General features: G+C 48.4%; 1 protein-coding gene across 1 annotated transcript in view; it reads left to right on the top strand.

Annotated features, from left to right (window-relative positions):
* Positions 1 to 22,286, top strand: part of NCS1 (neuronal calcium sensor 1) — a 41,577-nt gene extending 19,291 nt beyond the window's left edge. The window contains exons 2-8 of the mRNA XM_061604127.1: positions 3,078 to 3,102; positions 12,172 to 12,310; positions 13,808 to 13,886; positions 15,807 to 15,895; positions 17,152 to 17,229; positions 18,365 to 18,482; positions 19,968 to 22,286. Coding sequence (XP_061460111.1) covers positions 3,078 to 3,102; positions 12,172 to 12,310; positions 13,808 to 13,886; positions 15,807 to 15,895; positions 17,152 to 17,229; positions 18,365 to 18,463 — 509 coding nt within the window. The 3' untranslated portion in view covers positions 18,464 to 18,482; positions 19,968 to 22,286. The remainder of the gene's footprint in view (positions 1 to 3,077; positions 3,103 to 12,171; positions 12,311 to 13,807; positions 13,887 to 15,806; positions 15,896 to 17,151; positions 17,230 to 18,364; positions 18,483 to 19,967) is intronic.
* Positions 22,287 to 22,751: the final 465 nt, after the last annotated feature.

Raw genomic sequence — 22,751 nt, 5'->3', positions numbered from 1 at the left:
CTTGCGTGCAAAGCAGATGCTTTGCTTCACCGCTGAGTGGAACACCTTCCCTTCTGAGATCCGCCTAGCGCCAACTTTGCCATACCAGAAACTGGTATTCAGAGATAGATTGCCTCTGGGCATGGAGGTTCCATTCTGAGCTATCATGGCTAAGAAGAGCCCTGTTGGGTCAGGCCAGTGGCCCATCCAGACCAGCCTCCTGTCGTCACAGTGGCCAGCCAGATGCCCCAAAAGGGAAGCCCACAAAAGCAGGGCCTGAGTGCATCAGCAACTCTCCCCATTTGGCATCCCCAGCAACTGAGGTGTAGTGCCTCCAACAGGCGAGGTAGAATGTAGCCATTGTGGCTAGTAGCCATGGATTTATTTTTTATTTCATTTGTGCCCCTCCTTTCTGTCAAGGAACTCAAGGTGGCGTACAAACGTGGCTCTTCCCCGCCTGATTTCATTCTCATAACAACCCTGCGAGGTAGGTTAGGCTGGCCCAAGGTCACCCAGGGAGCTTCATTGCTGAGTGGAGATTTGACATTCTGGTCATACTGGCTCCCATCCTCCATGAATAAGGATAGCCTTATCCCCAGGGGTGTAGTTGTCTAGGGACTCAGGGGGGTCTTAGACCCTTTACGTTTTTGGGAGCAGGGTCCCTATGTCTCCAATGTCCAGAAGCCAATCAGCATGAAAGAGGAGGGTGTTAGCCACTGAGAAGAGTCTTCTAAGGTGCTTCCTTGTCCGTTCTTGCTGATTGGAACCAGTTATAGTTGGTTTTCAAATTACCTGAATTTGCAGAGGGAGATTTTCTTATTCAGCCTTTTCTGGACAACCCACATCACTGGTCTTCATTTTGTGTAAAAGTGCAGACTGGACAGAATCCTCGAACGTCTCCTCAGGTGATTGAATTCTCCTTCCCCGATATCCAGAGGGAAGAGAAATTTCTCCCAACTATAATAAAGACTGAAAACCAGGGCTCCTGGCAGCGAAGGAATAAAAATAGTAATGTGAAAGAAAAGGAGAAGGTGGAGTGTGTGTGTGTGTGTGTGTATAGAAATTCTTAGCATGATGTGAAACTTATTAATCAAAACGAGGAAAGGTGGGGGGAGCAACCGGGAAGAGAAAGTGGAGAGCCGGAGTGCTCTGAAGCTTCAGATTAATATAGAAGGCAGTATGGAAAAGAGAGCGACATCAGAAGTCGACAGAAGCATTCTTGGAGGCTTTGCTTGGAAGATGCACAGACTCTGCTGGGAGTTGAAGTGACAGTCTCAATCTTGAGGGGAAAAGGAAGACGTGATCGGTGGCATTTGGGGGGGGGAGAAGCCAATGCATGGGCCATTAGGGGTGGGGCAAACATGACACAGGCTTTGTGTAAACTATGGATTGCAGATCGGTGAGTGGTCAGCCTCAGGGATCTGCTTCCTGCTGCACCCCATCTCAGAGCAATTCCTCTGTCCCTTCCTGACAGGAACCAACAACTCTCCTCCCCCCACTCACCATGGTTGCAAACCCACTTCAAACCATGGTTTCAGTGGGAGTATCCTGGTTTGTGTCAAGTATGGCTTGCAAATCCAGTTCAAACCATCGTTACAATGAGAGACTCCTGGATTATGTTGACCTTGGTTTGCAAATGCACTTCAAACCATGATTTCAGTGGGAATAATCTGGTTTTCATAGATCATGATTTGAAAATCCACATCCAGCCATAGTTTCAGTGGGTGTATCCTCGATTGTGCTGACGTTGATGTCTGTGCACCATCAAGGGATGACTCCCATGCGTAGATGGGTTGTTGCATGTTCAAGTGGGACCCTGCAACAAAACTTTACATGTATCCTTCTCTCCTAACAAGAGTGCTCCTGTTCCAGATTCTTGCCAGCCAGCCAGCTGCCATGACCTCCTCCTAGTTACTCCATTCCATTCCCACCCAACCCCCTGTCTGACTGACTTTTTTCTTTTCCAAATGACATCCAGCGTTCCTCATTGGACTCAGCGCTTGAGTTTGACATTAAAAGGAGCAACAGGAGCAACGGTGGAAATGTTCATATCGCATTTCTAGGCAACGTCCGCCAGTGGAACCAGTTTACACATGCATTTTAATGCATTTTATATATTTTAATGTTTTAGTTATCTCAATACTGTTTAGTGTTATTATGTATCTGTATTTTATATTGTTGACGTGTGTGCGTTGTTGCGTGAAACAGCATACATTATGTTGGAGTTAAGTTGAGCAAGAAACTTCTTCAGAGCATTAGAGCATGTTAAGAGTCTTTATTAAGACATTACGGCCAAAGGCTTAAGAGTAAATACATGTAGAGTTTCTTCAGTCACCCCCCTTCTGGTACATCTCTCTTCAAAGGTAAACACAGAAGACAACCTCTCAGTTCAGAGGCAATACACAGAAGACACAGCTTAACACAGATAGCTGCTAGAACTTTTCCCAGTTTATCGCGATGGCTACCATAGCAACGGCCTTGGCAGTCCGTTCCCAGACTGGGCAAAGACATAACTCCCCCTAGTTACAGTTTTTCAGACTTGATGGAAAACAGACTCAGTGACAGTGCGGTTCAATGGTCAACATATATCTAGTGATTTTTGTTGATTTATTGTATTATTGTATGGTACACCGCCCAGGGAGCCATTGGCTATGGGCGGTTTATAAATGAAATTAAATAAATAAATAAATAAAGGGGCGTTCGCATGTTGCATTGAACGAGTGTACAATCGGTGTACGCAAATAGTTGACATGTGCACTCGTGGAGTTATTCACGTGTACACGAGTGTACTTTCTGCGTATCTCTGCACACCACAGCTGAGCCATACAAATCAGCAAGCGTACCCTCCTTCGCAGAAACATTTGTACATGGGCAGAGATGGCTTGTTACCTGCGTTTGGTGTCATGTCGGCAGAAGCCTTTGGTTGCTGACGATCGAGTGTTCTGTAATCGAGTGGAAAGCAATTCAGTAATGACCCTGCATGTGGGAGCTAGGCCAAATGTTAAGGTGTTGAGCACAGAGAATTCAGCTGGTGTGTATTTATGTTTGAAGGACTAACTCGTAAACTAACTCTCTCTCTCTCTCTCTTCTTTTTCCAGTTACGGAGAAAGAGGTCCAGCAGTGGTGAGTAGTCAGCGCTATTTCGGACTCTTGTGAACTCACGAGTGTGTGTGTTTGTGAATGAAGGGATAATTTATTATGGTCACTGACCAACAGATTAAAATCGGTATAAAAAGCCACAAAAATTAAAACACATATAAAACACAACTGCTGAAAATTACTATAAACCAGAGAGTGTGTATGTTTGTGTGGAGGGGAACAAGGAGGCCGCTGCCCCCTTTGTGCCCGGGTGCGTGGATATCTGCTGGTCTCCCTAAGGGCCTATCTCTTTGCGGGATGCCGTTTTGGTGATGTCGCGTTGGTAGGCCTGATAGTTTGGGATGAATGAAATCCATGCTGGAAAGAAATAAAGCGAGAGGGAAGGACCTGAAGGCCAAATCCGGCCCTCCAAGCATCTCTGTCTGGCCCTTGGAACTCTCTCCAGGCCATACCCCACGCTTAAGGGTTTTTGCCAGCCTGGATGTGCTCTTGAACTCTGATCATGCCTTTCGCTTGCCTGAATGGAGAACAGAGAGGGGTGTGTGTGTGTAGAAACTAGCCTCCTGAACGCAGGTAAAAATGTGCATTCAGGGTGCCACCCACTTTCGCTTCTGGCCCCTCTCTGTCAGTTTTAGGGACATAGGGGGCAGATTTGGGTGCGGGACAGTGAGAGGCTTAACGTGGAGCAGGTGTGGGGAAGGTTTAGCCCTCCAGGTGTTGCTGTAGTATGACTCCCATCTGTTTAACAACAACCCACAAGTTTCTAGTCCTTATGCTGTTCAAAGATACACATAAAACGCACAGAGAATGTCTGCTGAAATCTCAAAAACCAGAGAGAGGAGGCTGAACAAGATCTCCAGTCGTGACGAGCTAGCCTTAAGCAGCCCACATCGTTCCTTGCCGACTTGCAGCAGAATGAAATTATGTCAAGCTTTTAGTTAAATGCATTTCCTTTGCGTCGCCAGCATCCAGGTTTACAAAATGTGAGGCATGACTCTGTTTGCACGCTTTGCAGAGGTTGCAGAATCCAGCTGTTCTTGGGACACACTCTCAATTACTCAGGGGTGAGGTAGGATGGAGGGGAGCTGAATGTTGGCAAGCATGGCGCACATGCGCGGCGCTGACCGTCTTCTGTTTCCCCGCCACAGCATTCTGCAAAGAATTTTTGTGTGTGTGTGTTGCCAAAATAGAGAGAGATGCACTTCTTCCCAGTGCAAGAAATGGAGCCTGAAGGTCCATCGATGACTTGCTGTCTAGTTTGTTCGAGACAGACCTTTCCCCTGCTTCTGGTCTTCAAGCAAAGCACATTTGCTGGAGGTCACTGGAGTTCAATTAGGCAATAAATTACAAACGTCAGTGATCCTTCTTGGTTGTCTGTTGGGAATATTGCTCTGACCTGAAGAAAGCAGGCAGGAGATGGGGTGGCTTGTTCAAAAAATCGATCCTTCCTTTTTCTCTCTCTCTCCCCGCCCTCCCCAGCACCCACCCAAAACACACACACGATTTCCCCAGAATCTCTAGCCATCTTCAGCAGCTCCCAAAAGAACGTGTGAGGGCCAGAGATGGGGAGAAATTCAATTCAGTTCACATTTAAAGGCTTTTTGAATAGTCCTCCATCTCCTGCTTGCCTTCTCCGAGTCATTTAAAGGAAATTAGCACTTTACAAAACAATAAGTGAACTGAAACACAGGCATCCTTATGAAATTCTCACTTTTCCAAATTTTGCAATGCAGTTCTCCAGAGTGAACCAAAAAAAATGTGTAAAAGAGTGTATATTAGGGCAAGCACACATAAAAACACATTTACGAAGTGAAAACAGCATACAGAAAATTTGTTGCGTTAGGGGAAAACGCTTTGCAGAAATGTGCGCGTTAAGCCAGATTGCAAAAATGTGGGCAGGAGTAGAAATGTGCACTCAGATGCTGACAAAATCCGAGGCTCATTTAAGAAACACCAATGAACACACAAGCGGATGTGGAGAACTGATTTTAAGACTGGGAAACCGAAACTGATAGATTCTCTAGTCCCGAGCGAGGGCTTAAACTGGGCACAAAGCGCTTTCTTCCGCCTCGGTGAGGCTGCCAAACTGAAAGACGGCTGACCAGCGGCGGCCTTTTGTGCAAAAGGACTGTCAGCACAGTACAGTTCTGTTATAGAGAACAAATCTTGAGCTCAGGATGCGTTCAGAGGCATCCTTGTTCTTTCATTTTAATGGCACCTCTTTTGCACCGGTGCTGGTTTTGGCAGATCTCGGGACTCCAGTGTAAAACAAAGTAGATCTTGCAAGCCTCAAGAGTGTCCGCCTCGACAGAACATATTAAAAGCATTTTAAAAAAGCCTAATATAACATTGTCAATAAAATACAAACTACCTCACCACCCCAGTTTTTCTGCTATGTAGTATATGCTAAATCTTGATATCCCTGAATGAAAACATCAGAAGAGCCTGGCTGCTGGATCAGGCCAGTGGACCACCTAGTCCAGCTTCCTGTCCTCACAGTGGCCAACCAGATGCCCATTATGGGAAGCCCGCAAGCAGGACCTGAATGCAACAGCAACTCTCCCCGCTTGCGATTCCCAGCAACTGGCTAATACTGCCTCTTACAGTGGGGACAGAATACAGCCATTGTGGCTAGTAGCCACAGATAGCCTTCTCCTCCGCAAATTTGTCTAATCCTCTTTTAAAGCCATCCAGGTTGGTGGCCATCTCCATGACATAAAACTGCTATAACTCATAAGTGTTCAAGAGAGAGAGGAAAAGTCTGGATTCCTTCGTCTCCACGGAGATTCCTGTCCGAGCCCAGAACACACTGCGGGGGGTGGGGGGTGGAAACCTTCCTGTTTTCTCCACTGACGCAAACGTCTTCGCTTCCGTGCTTTTAATGCGCCATTGCACCCGGCTCTGTAGCAGGCCTGGGTTGCTCCAGATTGAACGACAAACCACACTGTTAGTCACCGAAGGATCAACACCCAGTTCCTTCTCCCTGGAAAGGAAAACAGCATGAAATGAAACAAATTAATAAAATTCTACCCTCAGCCCTTCCCCACTCCTCCTCTTTGGGTGATCAGCCAACTAACGTAGCGAGTTGAACGGCTGAGTGCGAATGTTCTGTTCCGTTACTTTCTCTGTTTCTGAATGGTTTCAGATGGGGGGGTGAGCTAGCATGGGGGCAGGAGAGTCAATGTTTGCCCAACACAGGGTAGACATTTTTGGTTGGAAGCTTGCATGCTTGCTTTGTGCTCAAATAGCTGATGCATTAGGAGGATCTGTGGAGGATCAGGGTATCGATGGCTACTAGCCATGACGGCTATGTCTTATCCCACTGTTGGAGGGACTGCCCAGAGCATGGCTGTGTCAGGGTTCCTGCCCCGGTGACCTTACAGTTAGGGCAGATCCACCCCGGGCATTTAAAGCACATCCACAGCACATCTAAAGCACCACGTGCTTTACATGTGTGATGTGTAGGCAGACGTTGAATTCCATCCACTGTTAATCCTACTTGGAGAAGACCCATTGGAATTGACATGTTGAACTTGGGTCCATTCTTTCCAGTGTGCCTGCTCTCAGTAGGACTAAATTTGGGCTCCGTCTGGGAGGAAGGATGGCATATTTAGACAGACAGACAGGTAGAGATAGATAGATGGATAGATAGACAGATAGACAGATATTCCTGGATGGATGGATGGATGGATGGATGGATGGATGGATGGATGGATGGATGGATGGATGGATGGATGGATGGATGGATATTCCTTGCTGTTAGATAGGTAGGTAGGTAGGTAGGTAGGGTGCAATCCAGGGTGCATGCCTATAGATGCACACAGAGAGAAAGAGTTTCCAGGTGCACATTTACAGGGACAGGACCATCCTCTCCTTGCAAGTCCAGTTCTCTTGCCAACCCCGTCTGCAAAGCCCCACGAAGGATGCCACACTCCTCTCCCCCGCTCTCCTCTTTGGCCCAAATGGCCCCCAAATGCACCCTCCCCCCAGTTTCTAAAGGACCACCGTTTAGCGGTGAAGGCTCTGCATTGCATGCAGATAGTCCCGGCTTCAATCGCCGGCACCTCCAGGCTGGGCTGGCAAAAGGTTCCCTGCCTGCAACCCTGCAGCGATGCTGCCGGTCAGTGTCGACAGCATTGACTCGGTATAAGGCAGTGTCCTGGGTTCCCAACGTCTGCTGCCTCCTCCCGACTGCGGTGACATCTTTCCTTGCCGGTTTCATCTTAACACGTGCCCCTCCCTTCCTCCCCAGTCTTGCTTTGGCACCGGGCGTTTGCTTTTGACGCTTGACAGATTTGGGTGCCTCTGTTGCATAATGCTCCCCTAATCTCTCTTCCCTCCCCCCACATCTCCGCCCCCAGTTTGCTATTTCTCTGATGGCTTTTCTTTTTGGTGTTGTTGCGTTCCTTGTTTATTCCCCTTTTATATTGGCACGTGGGAAGGAGATGTTTTCCTGAACAGCTTGCTTTTGGGGAGGGATTCATTTCCCCATTAGAACAGTTTGCAAAGCAAAGAGGGTTAACTAGCATTAAATAACCAGAAAGAGGGTGTGTAAAAAACAACAAAACAAAACCACAGGCCTCTTTCTCTCCTTGCAGCTGAAAAGGGAAGAGCGAGGCAAAAATCAGCTGTTCTGTTTTATGTAAGGCTTTAAATAAAAGCAAGCGTAAAAGCGCTTTTCATTCTCAAGGTGTCTTCCCTTGTGCCTGCCTTTACAACAGCTTTGTGAGATAGGTCGGTGATAAGAACATTGAAAGAGCCTATCTGCCGGATCAGGCCAGTGGCCCATCTAGGCTAGCATCCGGCTGTCACAGTAGCCAAGCCCACAAGCAGGACCTGAGTGCAACAGTGGCTCTCTCCTCTTCCGGTTTCCAGCTGCTGGTATTCAGAAGCGTACAGCTTCCGACGGTGGAGGAGGCCCATTTTATGTGGCCCGTTTTATAGAGGGCAGACTGAGGCAAGAGAGAGCCCCCCCCCCCGAGCTGTGTAGGTATAATGTTCAATCGTGGTCAAGCTTAAATGTGGTTGAGTGTTACACCTGAATGGCCGAATTGGAATGTGAAACTGTGGTTTGCAGTGGATTTGCTAACAGTGATGATCAGGATGACCAGACAGGCTCAAAGCCAGTCCTAAGGGAGGGTTGGGAGACCAGTGGCCCTCCAGATGTTGCTGGGCACCAATGCCAATCCTCTTCCAGTTATACTGGCTGCCTGTACGCTTCTGAGCTCAATTCAGAGTGCTGATTTTTATAAGGAGAAATGTGCATTAAAACGCTGACAGATTTTTGTGGGTTTTTTCTTTTAAAGGAAGTCTCTCTCTTTCAAGCCTTCAACTGTTCCTTAAGGCTAAAAGAGAGAGAAGACGGTGCAGCCTCCATAGTGCTGTGGTGAGAATGTAGCACAGCGCTATGGCGGCTGCATGCATGGCTCAGTGTGGCGAGTGCACCCGGTGCACAATGAAAGTGCCGTTTGCCATCTTGGGGTGAGTGGGTGAGAAGTATTTTGCAGCTGCTTCTTGCAAGTGGCAAAGTAAATGGATTTCTATATTTGTATCTTGAGCTATCTGAAGAAATTCTGCAGCATGAATCAAAACAAACGCAGAGAGGGTTACGTTAAAGTCAAAACTGTGCATAATTAATCCAGTCGTTTAAAATATAAATAAAGCTGTCTTTTAAATGCCTAATCTCATCGCTCTTTCCAGTAGTGTTTCCAGGACAGAATGAATTTATCCTAGTCTTCCAGTTTTTGTTTGATTGGTTGGTTATTGATAGTCTCCAAAGTGTTTTACAGTGTGAAATCTTATCTTATATTCTCTGCTGTATATTTTTCTCCATTGCTGTTCTCTGCCCTACAAACATAGTCCCTACAAACTTTTTGTGCTTTGGTGGAATCAACCCTTGCAATCTGCAAAGTAACAGAACTGTGCAATCAGCTGGTAGCTTATTTTATTTTTTAAATCATTATACCCCACTTTTTACCATCTAGGTCTCAAAGCGGCGTACAGCGATGAAAACATGCAATGTATAAAACGGAAAACATCAATTAAACCTCACCGTTTTAAAACCTCAGAGATTTCACTAGATCTGAGGAATCTAAACAGAGAACATCAGCAAACTGTAAAACATCAGAGAAGCTTTAACGTGATACAAAGGCCTCCTGCAATAATAGGGTTGCAGCCAGGCCCCTGAAATGCAGCAGGAACGGTGCCTGGTGGACTTATAGTGGGAAGGAGTTCCACAGAGCTGGGCCCACAACACTGAAGGCACGACTTCTTGTTGACTTGGGTCATGCTTCTGGTCCATAGGAGATCACGAACAGCTCTCCCCCAGATGATCCCAATGATCGACCTGGGACATACAGGAAAAGGCGGTCCTTAAAGCATCAGTTTTTCAGAGCTTTGTAACAAGTACAAGAACCTTAACCCTGGCCCAGCAGTAGACAGAATTGGAAGCCAGTGCAGGTCTTTTAACACCGGTGTCATGTGTCAGTGGTAATCTGTTCCTATCGCCAGTCTAGCTGTAGCGGTCTGCATAGAATCATAGAATAGTAGAGTTGGAAGGGGCCTACAAGGCCATCGAGTCCAACCCCCTGCTCAATGCAGGAATCCAAATCAAAGCATTCCCGACAAATGGCACTAGCTGAAACTAGTGACCAGACCCAAGGGCAGCCCCGCATAAAGTGCATTGCGGTAATCTAGCTCAGTCTTTCCCAAGCTTTCAGTCCCCAGACTATAACTCCCACCAGCCCCAGCCAGCATGGCTGCCCTCCCCAGTCCTAGCCACCTGATTCCTTGACTATTGCCTCCATTTTGGTTAATGACTGTGCAAAGGAATTGATCATCCTTGACAAGTTCACAGTCCTCGTGATCAACTATAGTGATGATATTTATCTTAATGACGATGGTGATACACACTGGGACTAGTGAAATCATCCCTGGGATTCCAAACCGCCTGTGATCATGAAGGCAGGATTGGGCCCCATCTGCGAAGCCAGTTAGGGAAGAGGGGTTCCAGCCAGACACTCAGCTCTTCTCCTCGGCAAGTGAGCTTATATGGAGAAGAGCGAAGCTGAGAAAAGTGAGCTACCTATTAAAAAAAACACACAACCCTTCCAATGGCATGTTTCTGACCAAGGCAGCCTTGCACCGGAAAGGTAAGCCAGAATCCCTCATTGACAGCTGCAGCATTCATCAAGGTCCCTTTTCCTGTAAATATTATTCTAACGCCTGCAGCTCTGTTACCTAAATCAGAAATAACAGCCGGGGGAACAGGGGGCCCAGTGAGTAAATATTTTGGCCGTCAGTTCCCGTTGCCCCCGCTGCAAATTAAGGATTGTCAGTGTGGTTTGTCTCCATTTGGACACGGGATGCTCTGCCGGCTGCGGGAGACCGGCGGCGCGTGGAGATGTAGCGTTAACCCCCTCACGGCGGATGGTGCCCTGATGGAAGCAGTGCGCCCCTTGGGGGAAGCTGCTGCAGAACGGAACGAAGGGGACAAGAAGAGACACGCCCCGATGAATCAGGCCAAGTTGGATGGCTTTAAAAGAGGATGAGACAAATTGATGGAGGAGAAGGCTACCAATGGCTACTAGCCACGATAGGTTGTGTTCTACCTCCATTGTCCAAGGCAGGATGCCTCTCAAACATATTATTATTGATTGAGTTTATATCCTACCCTTCCTCTCAAAGGAGCCTAGGGCGGCAAACATATCGACAAAAACAACTGAACGCGAAAAGGAAAAGCATTCCAAAAGCAGTTAAAGACATTCTAAAAAACAGTTACAGTTAAAAACATGCTAAAACACAGTCATCATACCAGTTGATGAGACTCACAAGAGGGGAGGGTGCTGTTGTTGCACTCAGGTCTTCCTTTTGAGGTTCCCATAATAGGCATCTGCGTGGCTGCTGTGAAAACAAGGTGCTGGACTAGATGGGCCTTTGGCCTGATCCAGCAGGGCTCTTCTTAAGTTCTACTTCCACTGTTGGAAGCAGGATATCTCTGATTCTCAGTTGCTGGGGGTCACAGGCGGGGAGGGTTGCTGTTGAGCTCAGGTCCCGCTTTTAGGCTTCCCATTGGGGGCATCTGGTCAGCCACTGTGAGGAGAAGAAGCTGGACTGGATGGGCCCCCTTTGGCCTGTTCCAGCAGCCGGGGTCTTCTGATGTTCTTATCCCCACCCTGCAGATTGGGGGGCGAGGCTTAGGTTGAGGGAGAGGCTTGACTACAGCCAACCTTGTCAATTCATGACAGAAGTCAGATTCGAACTCAGGTCTTATTGATTCTTTTTAGCTTCGTCTCTGAGCTGTTATGCTGTCTTCACGCTCAGACAAGAAAAGTATTTTGCTTTCCCAGAAAGCCTGAATGTTGCATCATTCCGGGCCATGTAGGCGGGGGGAAGAGAGTGGCCCCCACTGGCTGCTGCCATTTTCCTCCCAGGAATGCCCTCCAGGAACACAATATCATAGAGTCGTAGAGTTGGAAGGGGCCTATAAGGCCATCGAGTCCAACCCCCTGCTTAATGCAGGAATCCAACTTAAAGCATCCTCGAGAGGTGGCTGTCTAGCTGCCTCATGAATGCCAGATTTCGACTGAACATCAGGAAAAACTTCCTAGCTGTTACAGCGGTATGATAATGGTACCAATGACTTCGGCAAGTGGTGGGCTGTCCAACACTGTAGGCATTCAAGAGGCAACTGGAAAGCCACCTGTCAGTGATGCCCTGAGGAAAAGATGGCTGCCAAGAGGATCTGGCAAGATTGAATCTGCTTCCGCCACCACTGAGGAAAGGTATGACCGCACTAAATATCTGTCTGTCTGTCTGTCTGTCTGTCTATCTATCTATCTATATTTAGTGCGGTCATACCTTATATATATATGCTGAGATTCTCTGGAAGCTGGATCCCATGGGTGATATCCAGGGCTGGTCCTACTCAGAGTAGACCCATTGAAGTTAATGTGCATGGCTAGCCTAGGTTCATTCATTTCAGTGGGTCTGCTCTGAGCGGGACTTACAGCCTCATGTGGCCTCCACAGCCGCCTCGCAGAGATTCCAGATGTGCTTTAAGCTCTCCTCACCCCCACTTTCTCCCTTGCGCAGGTACAAAGGCTTTATCAAGGACTGTCCCAGTGGGCAGCTGGATGCGGCCGGCTTCCAAAAAATCTACAAGCAGTTCTTTCCCTTTGGGGACCCGACCAAGTTCGCCACCTTCGTCTTCAACGTCTTCGACGAAAACAAAGTAAGGGCGCGGCCTTCCTCTGTGATATACTTCATGTGTTTATTACTGCATTTACACCCCGCTTGTCCTCCAAGGCTGGAGGCGGCATACACGTTCCTCTCCCTCTCCATTTGGCCTCATGACAACCCTGTGAGGTAGGTTAAGCTGAGAGGCAATGACCGGCTCCCAAGGTCACCCAGCGAGCTTCACGGATTTGAACCCTGGTCTCCCAGTCCGATACCCTAACCGCTTGGCCACACTACCTCTTGCCTCCTTCCCTTATCCTTCCTCCTCTCCAGAGCGTTAACGGAGCTCGCCGTTTATGGAAACACCCCCACCCCCCAAAAGATTTCCAGTCCCATCTCCTCTCGGAAGGGGGAACAGCCAGCCCTTGGCACTTCTGCGGCACAAAATTGGCGCCTGTCACAGCCAAGTCCCTGGGGCTTAATTTTTTTTCTCTCTGTTATTATTACAGAGGGGAGGAAATACTCAGAGCCAGAGGGCGGGGAAGGAGGGGGGTTTGAGAGACATTTCGTGCCGCGGAGAAAAGCCTGGCTGGCAAAAGCTGGCCTCTTCTGGAATTATCTGCAGCAGGAATTACATGGTGCGCTTTTGCATTGCTGACCAGATTTAATTCCCACACACACGCACACACTGGAGGAGCTGTAGTGAAGCTAAATGCTAGTCAGGCCTCTGCTCTTTCTAAATGGCTGCCTTTCTCCGCTCCCCTGCCACCACCCTCGCCTCTAGCATGGTAATACGCCCTTTTCCTTTTCAAAAGGGGACACACAAAAATGAGGCGTGCCCGGCTGAGAAACACTCGCCCTTAAGCGAAGATCACGAACACACCTCTGCAGAACCGTAGAGGTGTATTTATTTATTTATTTCAGCGGGGCAAGGAGGTTGGGAACTGGAGACACCATCTCTTTGCTAGGCTGCGTTTCGGGATGCTGGAGGGATTTGATTTCTGCGGATGCTGATGCGAACTGACTTGATTCTGCAGTTCCTGAACGAAATTCGTGGGTTGGATTGCAGCGACCCGTCTCATTTCATGAATCTCCGAATGTTACGACGCAGCTCTCGGCTCAAAAATAAAGCCTTGCCAAAAGAAAGAAAGAACCAAAGGATATTTGGGGTTTTTAACAGTAATCATTCCCATTTAGAAATGCGTACATAGAAATAAAGGTGCTCGTCCTACTCAGAGCAGACCCATTGAAATGAATAAACATGGCTAATTCAGAATATTTTTTTATTGCATTTACATCCCACCCTTCTTCCCCAAAGGAGCCCAGAGAGGCAAACATAAAAATAAACCATTTAACCGGGGGGGGGGGGGAAGCATTTTAAAGCATTCTAAAAATCAAGTTTTAAACACACTTACAATTTAAAATATTCTAAAAACACAGGAAAGATACTCTAAAAACACTCAAAAGTGGATCTTACAAAGCCTGAAAACTGTCCCTCCAACCCCGGTTCAAGGTGATCCCAGTCTCACCGAATCCCCTTTTCTGTTTGCAGGATGGCAGGATCGAGTTTTCCGAGTTTATCCAGGCCCTGTCTGTCACCTCCCGAGGAACCTTGGATGAGAAACTGCGGTGTAAGCGATGGGATGCATTTGCAAACGAAACGCTGGGCATTGGGACATTCACCCTCAGAATTGGGTGTCAACTCCGGCTGCCCATCCCAGGGCAAACCTGAATTTTGCAGTGGGCCACTTGAGCTCAGGATCTTACCCTTTCCCCTCTTTCTCTCAGCAGGGGCAGCTAGTATGGTACCCTGCAGGTGTGGTTGGCAGTGGTTGCTGCTGTCCATTGGGCACTACTGGTGGGGCGGAAGACAGGGAGCCCAACGGTAGGCGGAGCCAGAGTCAATGATAGGCAGAGCCAATTCATTCTAGTTTTGCCCCCATTCTCTTCCTGGTTGAGTTCTACGATGGCAACACAGGAGGAGGAAGGCTGACAGGCCATGCTAGCACCCCTGGGCTGGTGGCAAGTAGGAATGCAGGCGGGCAGGTTAAAGTTGGTGGGGCAGTGCCTCATTTGCTCTAAAGGATCAGCCTCCCCGGTATTTGGACTCCAACCCCCTCAGCCTTCCCTGATGGCCAGGGAAGATGGAAGCTGTAGTTGATCAACATGAGGAGGGCACCCCTGGCCTTCTTTCTGAGCTGGCTTCTTGTTCTGCCCTTGTAGCAAAGGGTTGGATTTTTTTTTCCCCACGGCAAGCGGCGTACCCAGAAGAAAATGTAGCTATTTATGTTTGTTTTCACAAAGATTTTTATCTTTGTTTTATCGGTAGGAGCAAGCGTAGAAATGTAAGGGAAGTCCTTATCCTGAGTCAGACCTTTGGTCCATCTAGCTTAGGATTGTCTGCACTGACCGGCAGCAGCTCTCCAGGCAGACTTTCCCCCTAGCTCTACCTGGAGATGGCAGGATTGAACTTGGCATCTTCTGCATGCAAGGCCGACGCACTAGCATTGAGCTTACGGCCCTTCCCCAATAATTTGGTTCCTTCCTTTTCTCTTGGCGAGTGGGACCGCCTTGCCAACCCCTGTCCACTGGGTGTCTTCCGTTGCCGGCCCTTGTTTCAGCCTTGGCTTGCTGGCTACACATCCTTTTCAGCAGGGTTCCTATGGCATGCGCAACAGGTAGGACTAGGGCATTGATGCCTGCACGGACTGGCAGCAGCTCTCCAGGCTTTCAGGCAGGGGCAAGGCAGATGCTTAACCACTGAGCTACGGCCCTTTCCCCTCAAAATAAAGTAAGAGTCTAGTCCTCATCGTTCCGATGAAGAGGCTCGATTAAACAGGAACGTGTGAAGTTGACCTTGGTCCATCTAGCTTAGTATTGTCTGCAATGACCGGCAGCAGCTCTGCAGGGTTTCAAGCAGAGGACATTTCCAGCCCTGCCTGGAGTTGCCAGGGATTGAACCTGGGACTTTCTGCATGCAAAGCAGAGGCTCAACTACTGATTTTCCCTCATTTTATTATGTACACCGCTGAGAGAGGTTTTCTGATTCAGGGGGGTCTATAAATCATTCCAAATATATAAGGTAAAATAAATGGCAGGCATCTGAAACCTCCTCTCCTATGCCCTCAGCCAAGCAGAAATGTGTCATTTGCGTTGAGCCACTTCCTTTCTGCAAGCAGCTTGCTTAAAGCTTGTTTCACTTGTTGTAAGATCGTATAGATGCCCCAGCCCTGAGCCCATTAACCTCTGCATGGACATTTTAATTTACTTACTATAGAATTTAGATCCTGTCTTTATCCTGCACAACAACCCTGTGGGGCAGGTTAGACTGAGAGAAAGCGACTGGCTCGTGATCAGGGTGGAGATTTGAACCCTGATCTCTCAGGCCCTAGTGCAACGCTGTAACCACTTTGTCACACTGCCTCTTCAGTTTTCACTGATAGCCTGTCTGAACTTAATGTTTGCCATTAGCTATGTGTTTCTCACCCCCCCCCCCAAAAAAAACAACCCGTCAGCCGTAATTCTCCCTAACCTTCTCGTTGTGGTTTCAGGGGCCTTTAAACTGTACGACCTCGACAATGATGGGTACATCACCAGGAACGAGATGTTGGACATTGTAGATGCTATTTACCAGATGGTGGTGAGTGTCTAATGATGAATGATGCTCTCATTGCCATTTCTGGAAAGTAGGACCAGATAGAGGGAAGGGCAAGTGTAGGCTGCGCTCTAGAAGAGTAGAATTTGATCACCTGGGGTGAGTAAAACCCATCTCCAGGCAATCAGGCAAGGGTGCTTTTGTAAATGGGAATGTTGGTTGTTATTATTATTGTCATCGTAGTCATCATCATCAGCTGGTCAAGTTTATTGCTTGAGCGATAAGTGCTATTATTCCTATTATTATTGCTATTGTTATCATCATTATTATGCTGACGTGCCCCACATTATATGCTTTTAGGTATGGCTTGGTGACTGGGCTAATAGAAGCCTCCTGGGTCTAAAGCCTTTTTGTAGACTTACTTGCAAGGCCAGTAACAGGAAGGTGACTTTCCCCTGCTAGGTTGGGCAGGGCAATGGTCAGTCCTGAATAGGGACGCAGCCCTCAGCAAGGAGAGGCGGCTCTCTGGAGCATGGCCATGCCAAGGCTTCTGCCCCAGAGAGCTTACAGTTGGACATAAGTTCTTGTGTACTTCCTGACATAATGCTTAGTTGACCTATGGAATTTGCTCTCATGAGAGGCAGTGGTGGCCACCAACTTGGATGGCTTCGAAAGAGGGTTAGGCAAATTCATGAAGGCGACCAGTGGCTACTGAGCCATGATGGCTGTGCTCTGCCTCCATAGGTAGAGGTGGTGTGCTTCTGAAATACCAGTTGCTGGGAACCGCAGGAGTGAAGAGTACTCCTTCCCCTCAGGTCCTGCTTGTGGGCTTCACATGGGCAACTGGTTGGCCCCTGCCAGGACAAGAGGCTGTCTCGATAGGCCCCTGGGCTGATCTAGCCAGGCCCTTCATAGGTTTCCCCTCCCCTGTCAGAGGCAGGATACCCCGGAATGCCACTTGCTGAGAATCACAAGTGGTGAGAGTTGCTGTTGCGCTCAGGTCCTTCTTGAGGTCTTCCCGTTGAGGCATCTGGTTGGCCCCCATGAGAACAGGAGGCTGGACTAGATGGGGCCCCTTTGGCCAGATCCGGCAGCTGGGCCCTTCTTAGGTTCTTGTGGAAGAGAGTGGGGAGGGACTGACGCGGAGCAACAGCCGTGGGAAAGGGGGGGGCGTCGGAGCTACGTTGGTGGAGGAGAGCTTGAAGCTGGAGAGCCAAGATCTCGGAGGACGTCCCAGGCCTGTGGAGTTGCCTGGCAGGCAGCGGAGGGTGAATCGCCTCTCTTCTTCTTCCTCTCCACAGGGCAACACTGTGGAGCTTCCTGAAGAGGAAAACACGCCAGAGAAGAGGGTGGACCGGATTTTTGCCATGATGGACAAAGTGAGCTACGTTCAGATGCCTTTTCCCCCTGGGGCAACCTTGGGCTTCCCTTTCCCCCACCACCCTGCGCTAGAGATCCCAACAGATGGCGCCCACGCCCTGCATTGACGAATCTGGGCCTGCCTCAAGCACACTGGCTCCTCTGCCCTGGGTTGCCGCTGGGCCTGTCCCCGCATGTGCCAAGCTCCTCCTGCGTGCAGAAATGGATCCGGAGAGGGGCTGGGCTGGGCCGGAAGGAGAAGAATCACAACTTGGTGGCAAACCTTAGGCCTGGGGGGTCAAGAGTGGCCCTCTGGGTCTCTCTGGCTGGCCCTCGGAACTCTCCCCAGGCCACGCCCCTCACAGGCTTAGCTTTCCAGACGCCTCTGGCGTTTTCGCCTGACTGGATTGTGATTGTGCTTCTTGCTTGCCCGGAGGGAGGATTGAGCAGGGAGGGTGTAGGTGCCTGTGCAATCCTCCTCTGTTTCCTGTACAAAAGGTAAGAGTCGCGCCTCTGGCTCCGCCCACTTTTGCTTCTCTTCCCGCCCACCGTAGACATCTGGCCTCCAGAAGATCGCCCATGAGGGGATGTGGCCCTCAGCCGAAAAGCCCCTTACTCCTGGTGCAGAATGCCTCCTTTGCATGCCAAAGGCCCCTGGTTCAACCCCTGCCATCTCCAGCAAAGGCTGGGCAAGATTCCCCACCCGACAGCCAGGGAGAGCTGCTGCCAGTCCGTGTCGACAGCACTGAGCTAGATGGACCAATGGCTTGACTCTAAAAGGCAGCTCCCTGCGCTGCCTGATTCTTTTAGCTGGAGGTGTTGGGGACTGAACCTGTCACTGAGTTGTGCCTTGGGTTTAACCCCCAGCATCTCCAGGAAGTAGGGCTGGGGAGACCCGGGTTCAAATCCCCACCCAACCATCAAGTTCAGCAGGTGGCTTTGGGACAATCATTCTCTCTCTCTCTCTCTCTCTCTCTCTCTCTCTCTCTCTGAGTCTAACCTACCTCACAGGGTTGTTGCGATGAAAAAATGGGTTGGGTTAGACCAATGCTCACCTTCCTGTGCTCGTTGGAGGAAAGGTGGGCTATCATTCCAGTAAGAAGCTGCCTGTGCCCACCCTGTCCGGTCTGATCCTTCATTGTTCCTTCGTCCTAGAACGCCGACGGGAAACTCACCCTGCAAGAATTCCAAGAGGGCTCCAAGGCTGACCCTTCCATCGTTCAGGCGCTCTCCCTCTACGACGGACTCGTATAGTCCACAGTCCTACGCTTTGGTGAGTGGGCGCATCTCTGAAACAAAGAGCTGTCTGCAGCTTTGGTTGGCATTTGGAGCTGAACTCTGGCAGAAGCTGAACCACGACAGGATCCCCAGTGACAGGGCACACTTTACCCTGGATGTAATTGCACAGAGACTCTGGGCTTCAGAAAACAAGACAGCTTACATTTATTGTAGGAAATATACCGGATTGGAAAGATCCTACTTCTAGCTAACTCAAGTTGGAGATGCACAGAGAAATGTTTGCAGGAGAGAGATTAAGGAAAGACGTCTCCTCTCTCCTGAAGTGGGATGAACAAGATGGGATGAGCCAGGAAATGAGGTCAGCGACCCCGAAGAGTATCAGCTTACCCAGCTGAAGGAAGGTCAGCACAGGTTAGGTCAGAAGGACAGTCTAGCAAGCACAGAGGGTCCCCTCTGCGTCTGGTCTTTCCCCATGCAAACCCACCAGCCTCTCAATTCCAGCTGAGTTGCATCTCCTGACAGCTACAGATCATTTATGCTGCTGTCAATTTAACTACTGATTATTATTACTATTATTTAGGTACAGATAAACTCATCCTTGACTCCTTGCAAGGGTTCTTGAAGGGTTGGCAATCCTGTTAAAATCCCTGCTTTAATCAAAGCACAGGTCCTCGCTAACTAATAAGATGACATTTTTCAGCCTGTTGTCTGATTTGTGAGATTTCTGTGAATAATTGGCTAAGTTGGTTTGTCTCCAGCCAATGTTTACTTGGAGTAGACCCATTGAAATTAGTGGACATAAGTTAGCTGTTTCAATGGGTCTACTCCAAGTAGGACTAGCACTGGAGACAATATTTTGTCTGTATGTGCAGTGATGCCCATCAAGTCCAAATGCTTCTGGCCGTTAAAAAAAACCCCAAACTTCTTTTTAACTGGTTCGAGTGTTGGACTAGGACCTGGGAAACCTGGGTTCACATCCCCACTCAGTCATAAAGCTCACTAGGTGTGACCTTGGGCCGTCACTGTCTCTCAGCCTGACCTACCTCACTGGTTGTTGTGGGGATTAAATGAGGAGAAGGAGAACCATGTTTGTATGCCACCTTGAGCTCCTTGGAGAGAAGGTGGGATATACATGCAGTTACTAATAATAATAACAATATTTTCTTGTATTTTTATATTTGAATTTTTATTATGTTTGACATTAACTGATACGTTGTAGTTGATCGATCGTTTGTTTTATGATGACTTTAGATATTAAAGTGCCACCCTGGGCTCCTGTTGGGAGGAAGGGTGGGATATAAATCAAATAAATAAATAAAAAATATTATAACAGTCATGTAACCAAATTGAGTTATTTGTTGGATTCTTATGTTTTGAAGTCATTTAGTATCTGATTGTTACCGCTTTGTATTTTTGTTCTGTTATAAGCCGCTTTGAGCATATTTATATGGAAAAGCGGCATACAAATTTAAATCATCATTATCATCATCAACCACAATAATAATGCATTTGTTTTCAGACATACCTGAGGGACCCCCCTTCTAGTGCCATCAACACCCCCCCTCCGACCAGACTCTCGCTGACGTACGCCGGCCCTTCACGTTCAACGCAAACGAGGGGTGCGCTTGGAGTGTGACGTCAACCAAACCACTTTGCGCTCGAAAACCAACTTGTCTCCATTTGCCAACGTCTGCATTTAACGACGACGAGAAACGGGGAGGGGAGGAGGGGAAGAAGAAGAAAAGACCTTTTCATTTCCTCGAGGCCACGAAGAATCCTCTCGCACATTAATTTTTGTCTGTTTGTTTTGAATGAACTGAGAACACGTGCCGTTTGACATCTCTCTCACTGTGGGGGGAAAAATGTGTAGACTGGTGATCTAGGTCCTGTTAAGGCATGTCTGGCTGCTGTTGGACTGAGTCGGAACTGTCAGGGTGGATGACTTAATTGCAACTAGCTTTTGCTTTTAAAACCGGGGGGAGGTGTATTTTGGGGGGGGGGGTTGAAAAAGAAAAAAAATCCACTTGAAATCGATGTTCCACATCATCATTTGGGTCCGTACTCAGTTGCATTGCGACATGCCCACCCGCGCACATGGGGCTTATTTTTGTGTGTGTGTGTGACACGGTGCGCTCTCTGCTCATTTGTGTGTTTGTGCATGTTGAGAAAGCGAGGCGCTTTTCCTTTCCTTGTTTTTGTTTCAGTTGCCTCTAAATGATCGGTACCTATTTATTTGTCGGGTTCCGCCCCCCACCCATCCCCAATGTTGCTGCTGTGAACATTTTTCAGTCTCGTGTCTTACCGGAAAGGAAGCGACGGCGCGAAAAAGCTGATGCTAGTAAGGTTTACATGCTGCTTGGGTGCTGTCACTCACAGAAGAAATTTAAGCCAAAAAAAGGAGAGAAGAAAATATCCCCCCCTCCCAAAAACGTATAAATGTCTGCTCTGCTGCCCAGCTGAAGCAGAAGGGGGTCAACATGTCCCCTTCTCTTGGCTGCGTTTTGCCTCTTCGTTCCTCCATCTTCTGTAGTCCCTCTGGCGACAGGCACAATCCGAAGCATCGACGGGACTGTCGGCTGGGCCCCTGTGGTGTCCGCTGCTCCCTCCTCCTCAAATGCTGTTCTTCTCCTTCCCCCCTTTTCTGTATTTCTTTATTCCCCTCCCATCCTCCTGTGTTCATTTTGCCGATGTTGTAAAAGAGGAGTGATGAAATAATCCTGTACCCAACGTTTCTCTTTCTGCATGAATCAAAAAAAAAAAAAGTGTTAATGCGGCCAATAACGTTGGAGCTTTAAAAACAAAACAAAACACAATTCTTCTTTCAGAAAGGTAGAAAAAAAAATGGTTCAGATGTTGTTTGTTGGTGGACTTTTGGATTCTTACCGACAGCCGGGCTCACCAGGTCATTCTGCGACGCGTTTCTCATTCCATCAGCTTGGCTTTTGCTCCAGGCCTTGAAACTAAGGCTCCGTCCGCACTGTCCATTGAAAGCAGTATTATATCACTTCCCAATAGGGTACCTGAAGGTGTACCCCTGAATCAGCCAGCCAACGCTTTCAGATCAGCAGAGAAGGCCCTACTGCAGGGACACATCTGCCCCGTACGTTTAAAGCACTACGATACCACTTTAAACGGTCACAGCTTCTCCCCCAAAGAATTCTGGGAACTGGAGTTTGCAAAGGGTGCTGAGGGTTGTTAGGAGACCCCCTGCTCCTCTCACACAGCTACAGTTCCCAGAGTTCCCTGGGAAGAGGGACTGACTGTTAAACCAGTCTCTTGCATGCAATACGGAATGCTCCTTTGAGCAAAGATGACAGACCTGGGGGACTTCAAGGTGTCACTAGACTCCCGACTCCCAATATCACTGACCATTGGCCATGCTGGCTGGGGCTGACAGGTGTTGGAGTCTTAACATCATCTGAAGGCGCCAGCGGTTGCCCTTCCTTGGGCTACATGTTTACCAAGGCTAAATTTCCAAACTTCAGCCTTGGAACTTCCCACTGTTGCTCCTGTGCAGTTCAGAATTTTGCCCTTGCCAGGGAGCTGTCCAGTGGGTCAGCAATCACGTTGTTCTAGACAGCAGGGGAGCTCTCCAACAAAGGTACCGTAAGGGAGCCCAGAAATGTTGCTTCAGCACTGGCTAACCTCAAACAGAGCAACTTTATAGCTGGCTGTGTTAGCCCCCGGGGGAGGGGATCCAGTGCTAGCTTTACTCAGAGTAGACCCATTGAAATTGATGGACTTTTATTTATTTAACAAAATCTATATACCACTTGATTGTAGAAAACCTCTCAGCGGGTTATGGGGAAAAAACATTAAAATGATCAAACAAGTAACAAAAAACATTTTTAAAGCAATTAAAACAGCAACAGACTAAAAAGATTAAAACACCTCAATGCCTGTGTGTCTGGAGAGGCTTGCCTAAACAAAAAAAGTTTCAGGCAGGCACCGAATGGAATACAGCGAAGGTGCCTGCTTGATGTCAAGAGGCAGGGAGTTACAAAGTGTAGGTGCTGCCACACTAAAAGAACAATTTCTTACAACTGCACTGTAAGAGCACATTGAGTATTGAGCAGGGGGTTCGACTCGGTGACCTTATAGGCCCTTTCCAACTTTATGAATCTAATTGTGGAATGTGTATTACGTGGCACCTGTAACGGCCGGTTCTGCAAATTGTAGCATTTGAGTGGGCACATATGAGGTAAGGTGATCCTGCAAGTAAACTGCTCCCAAGCAGTGAAGGGCTTTATATGCCAACTTGAACTTGGCCAGGTGACAAATTGGAAACCAGTGCGGATCCCCG

The sequence above is a fragment of the Rhineura floridana genome, chromosome 20 (assembly GCF_030035675.1).
Source record: "Rhineura floridana isolate rRhiFlo1 chromosome 20, rRhiFlo1.hap2, whole genome shotgun sequence".
Lineage (NCBI taxonomy): Eukaryota > Metazoa > Chordata > Lepidosauria > Squamata > Rhineuridae > Rhineura > Rhineura floridana.
Note: the sequence above shows the minus strand (reverse complement) of the source record. Positions and strands in the feature narration are given on the sequence as shown.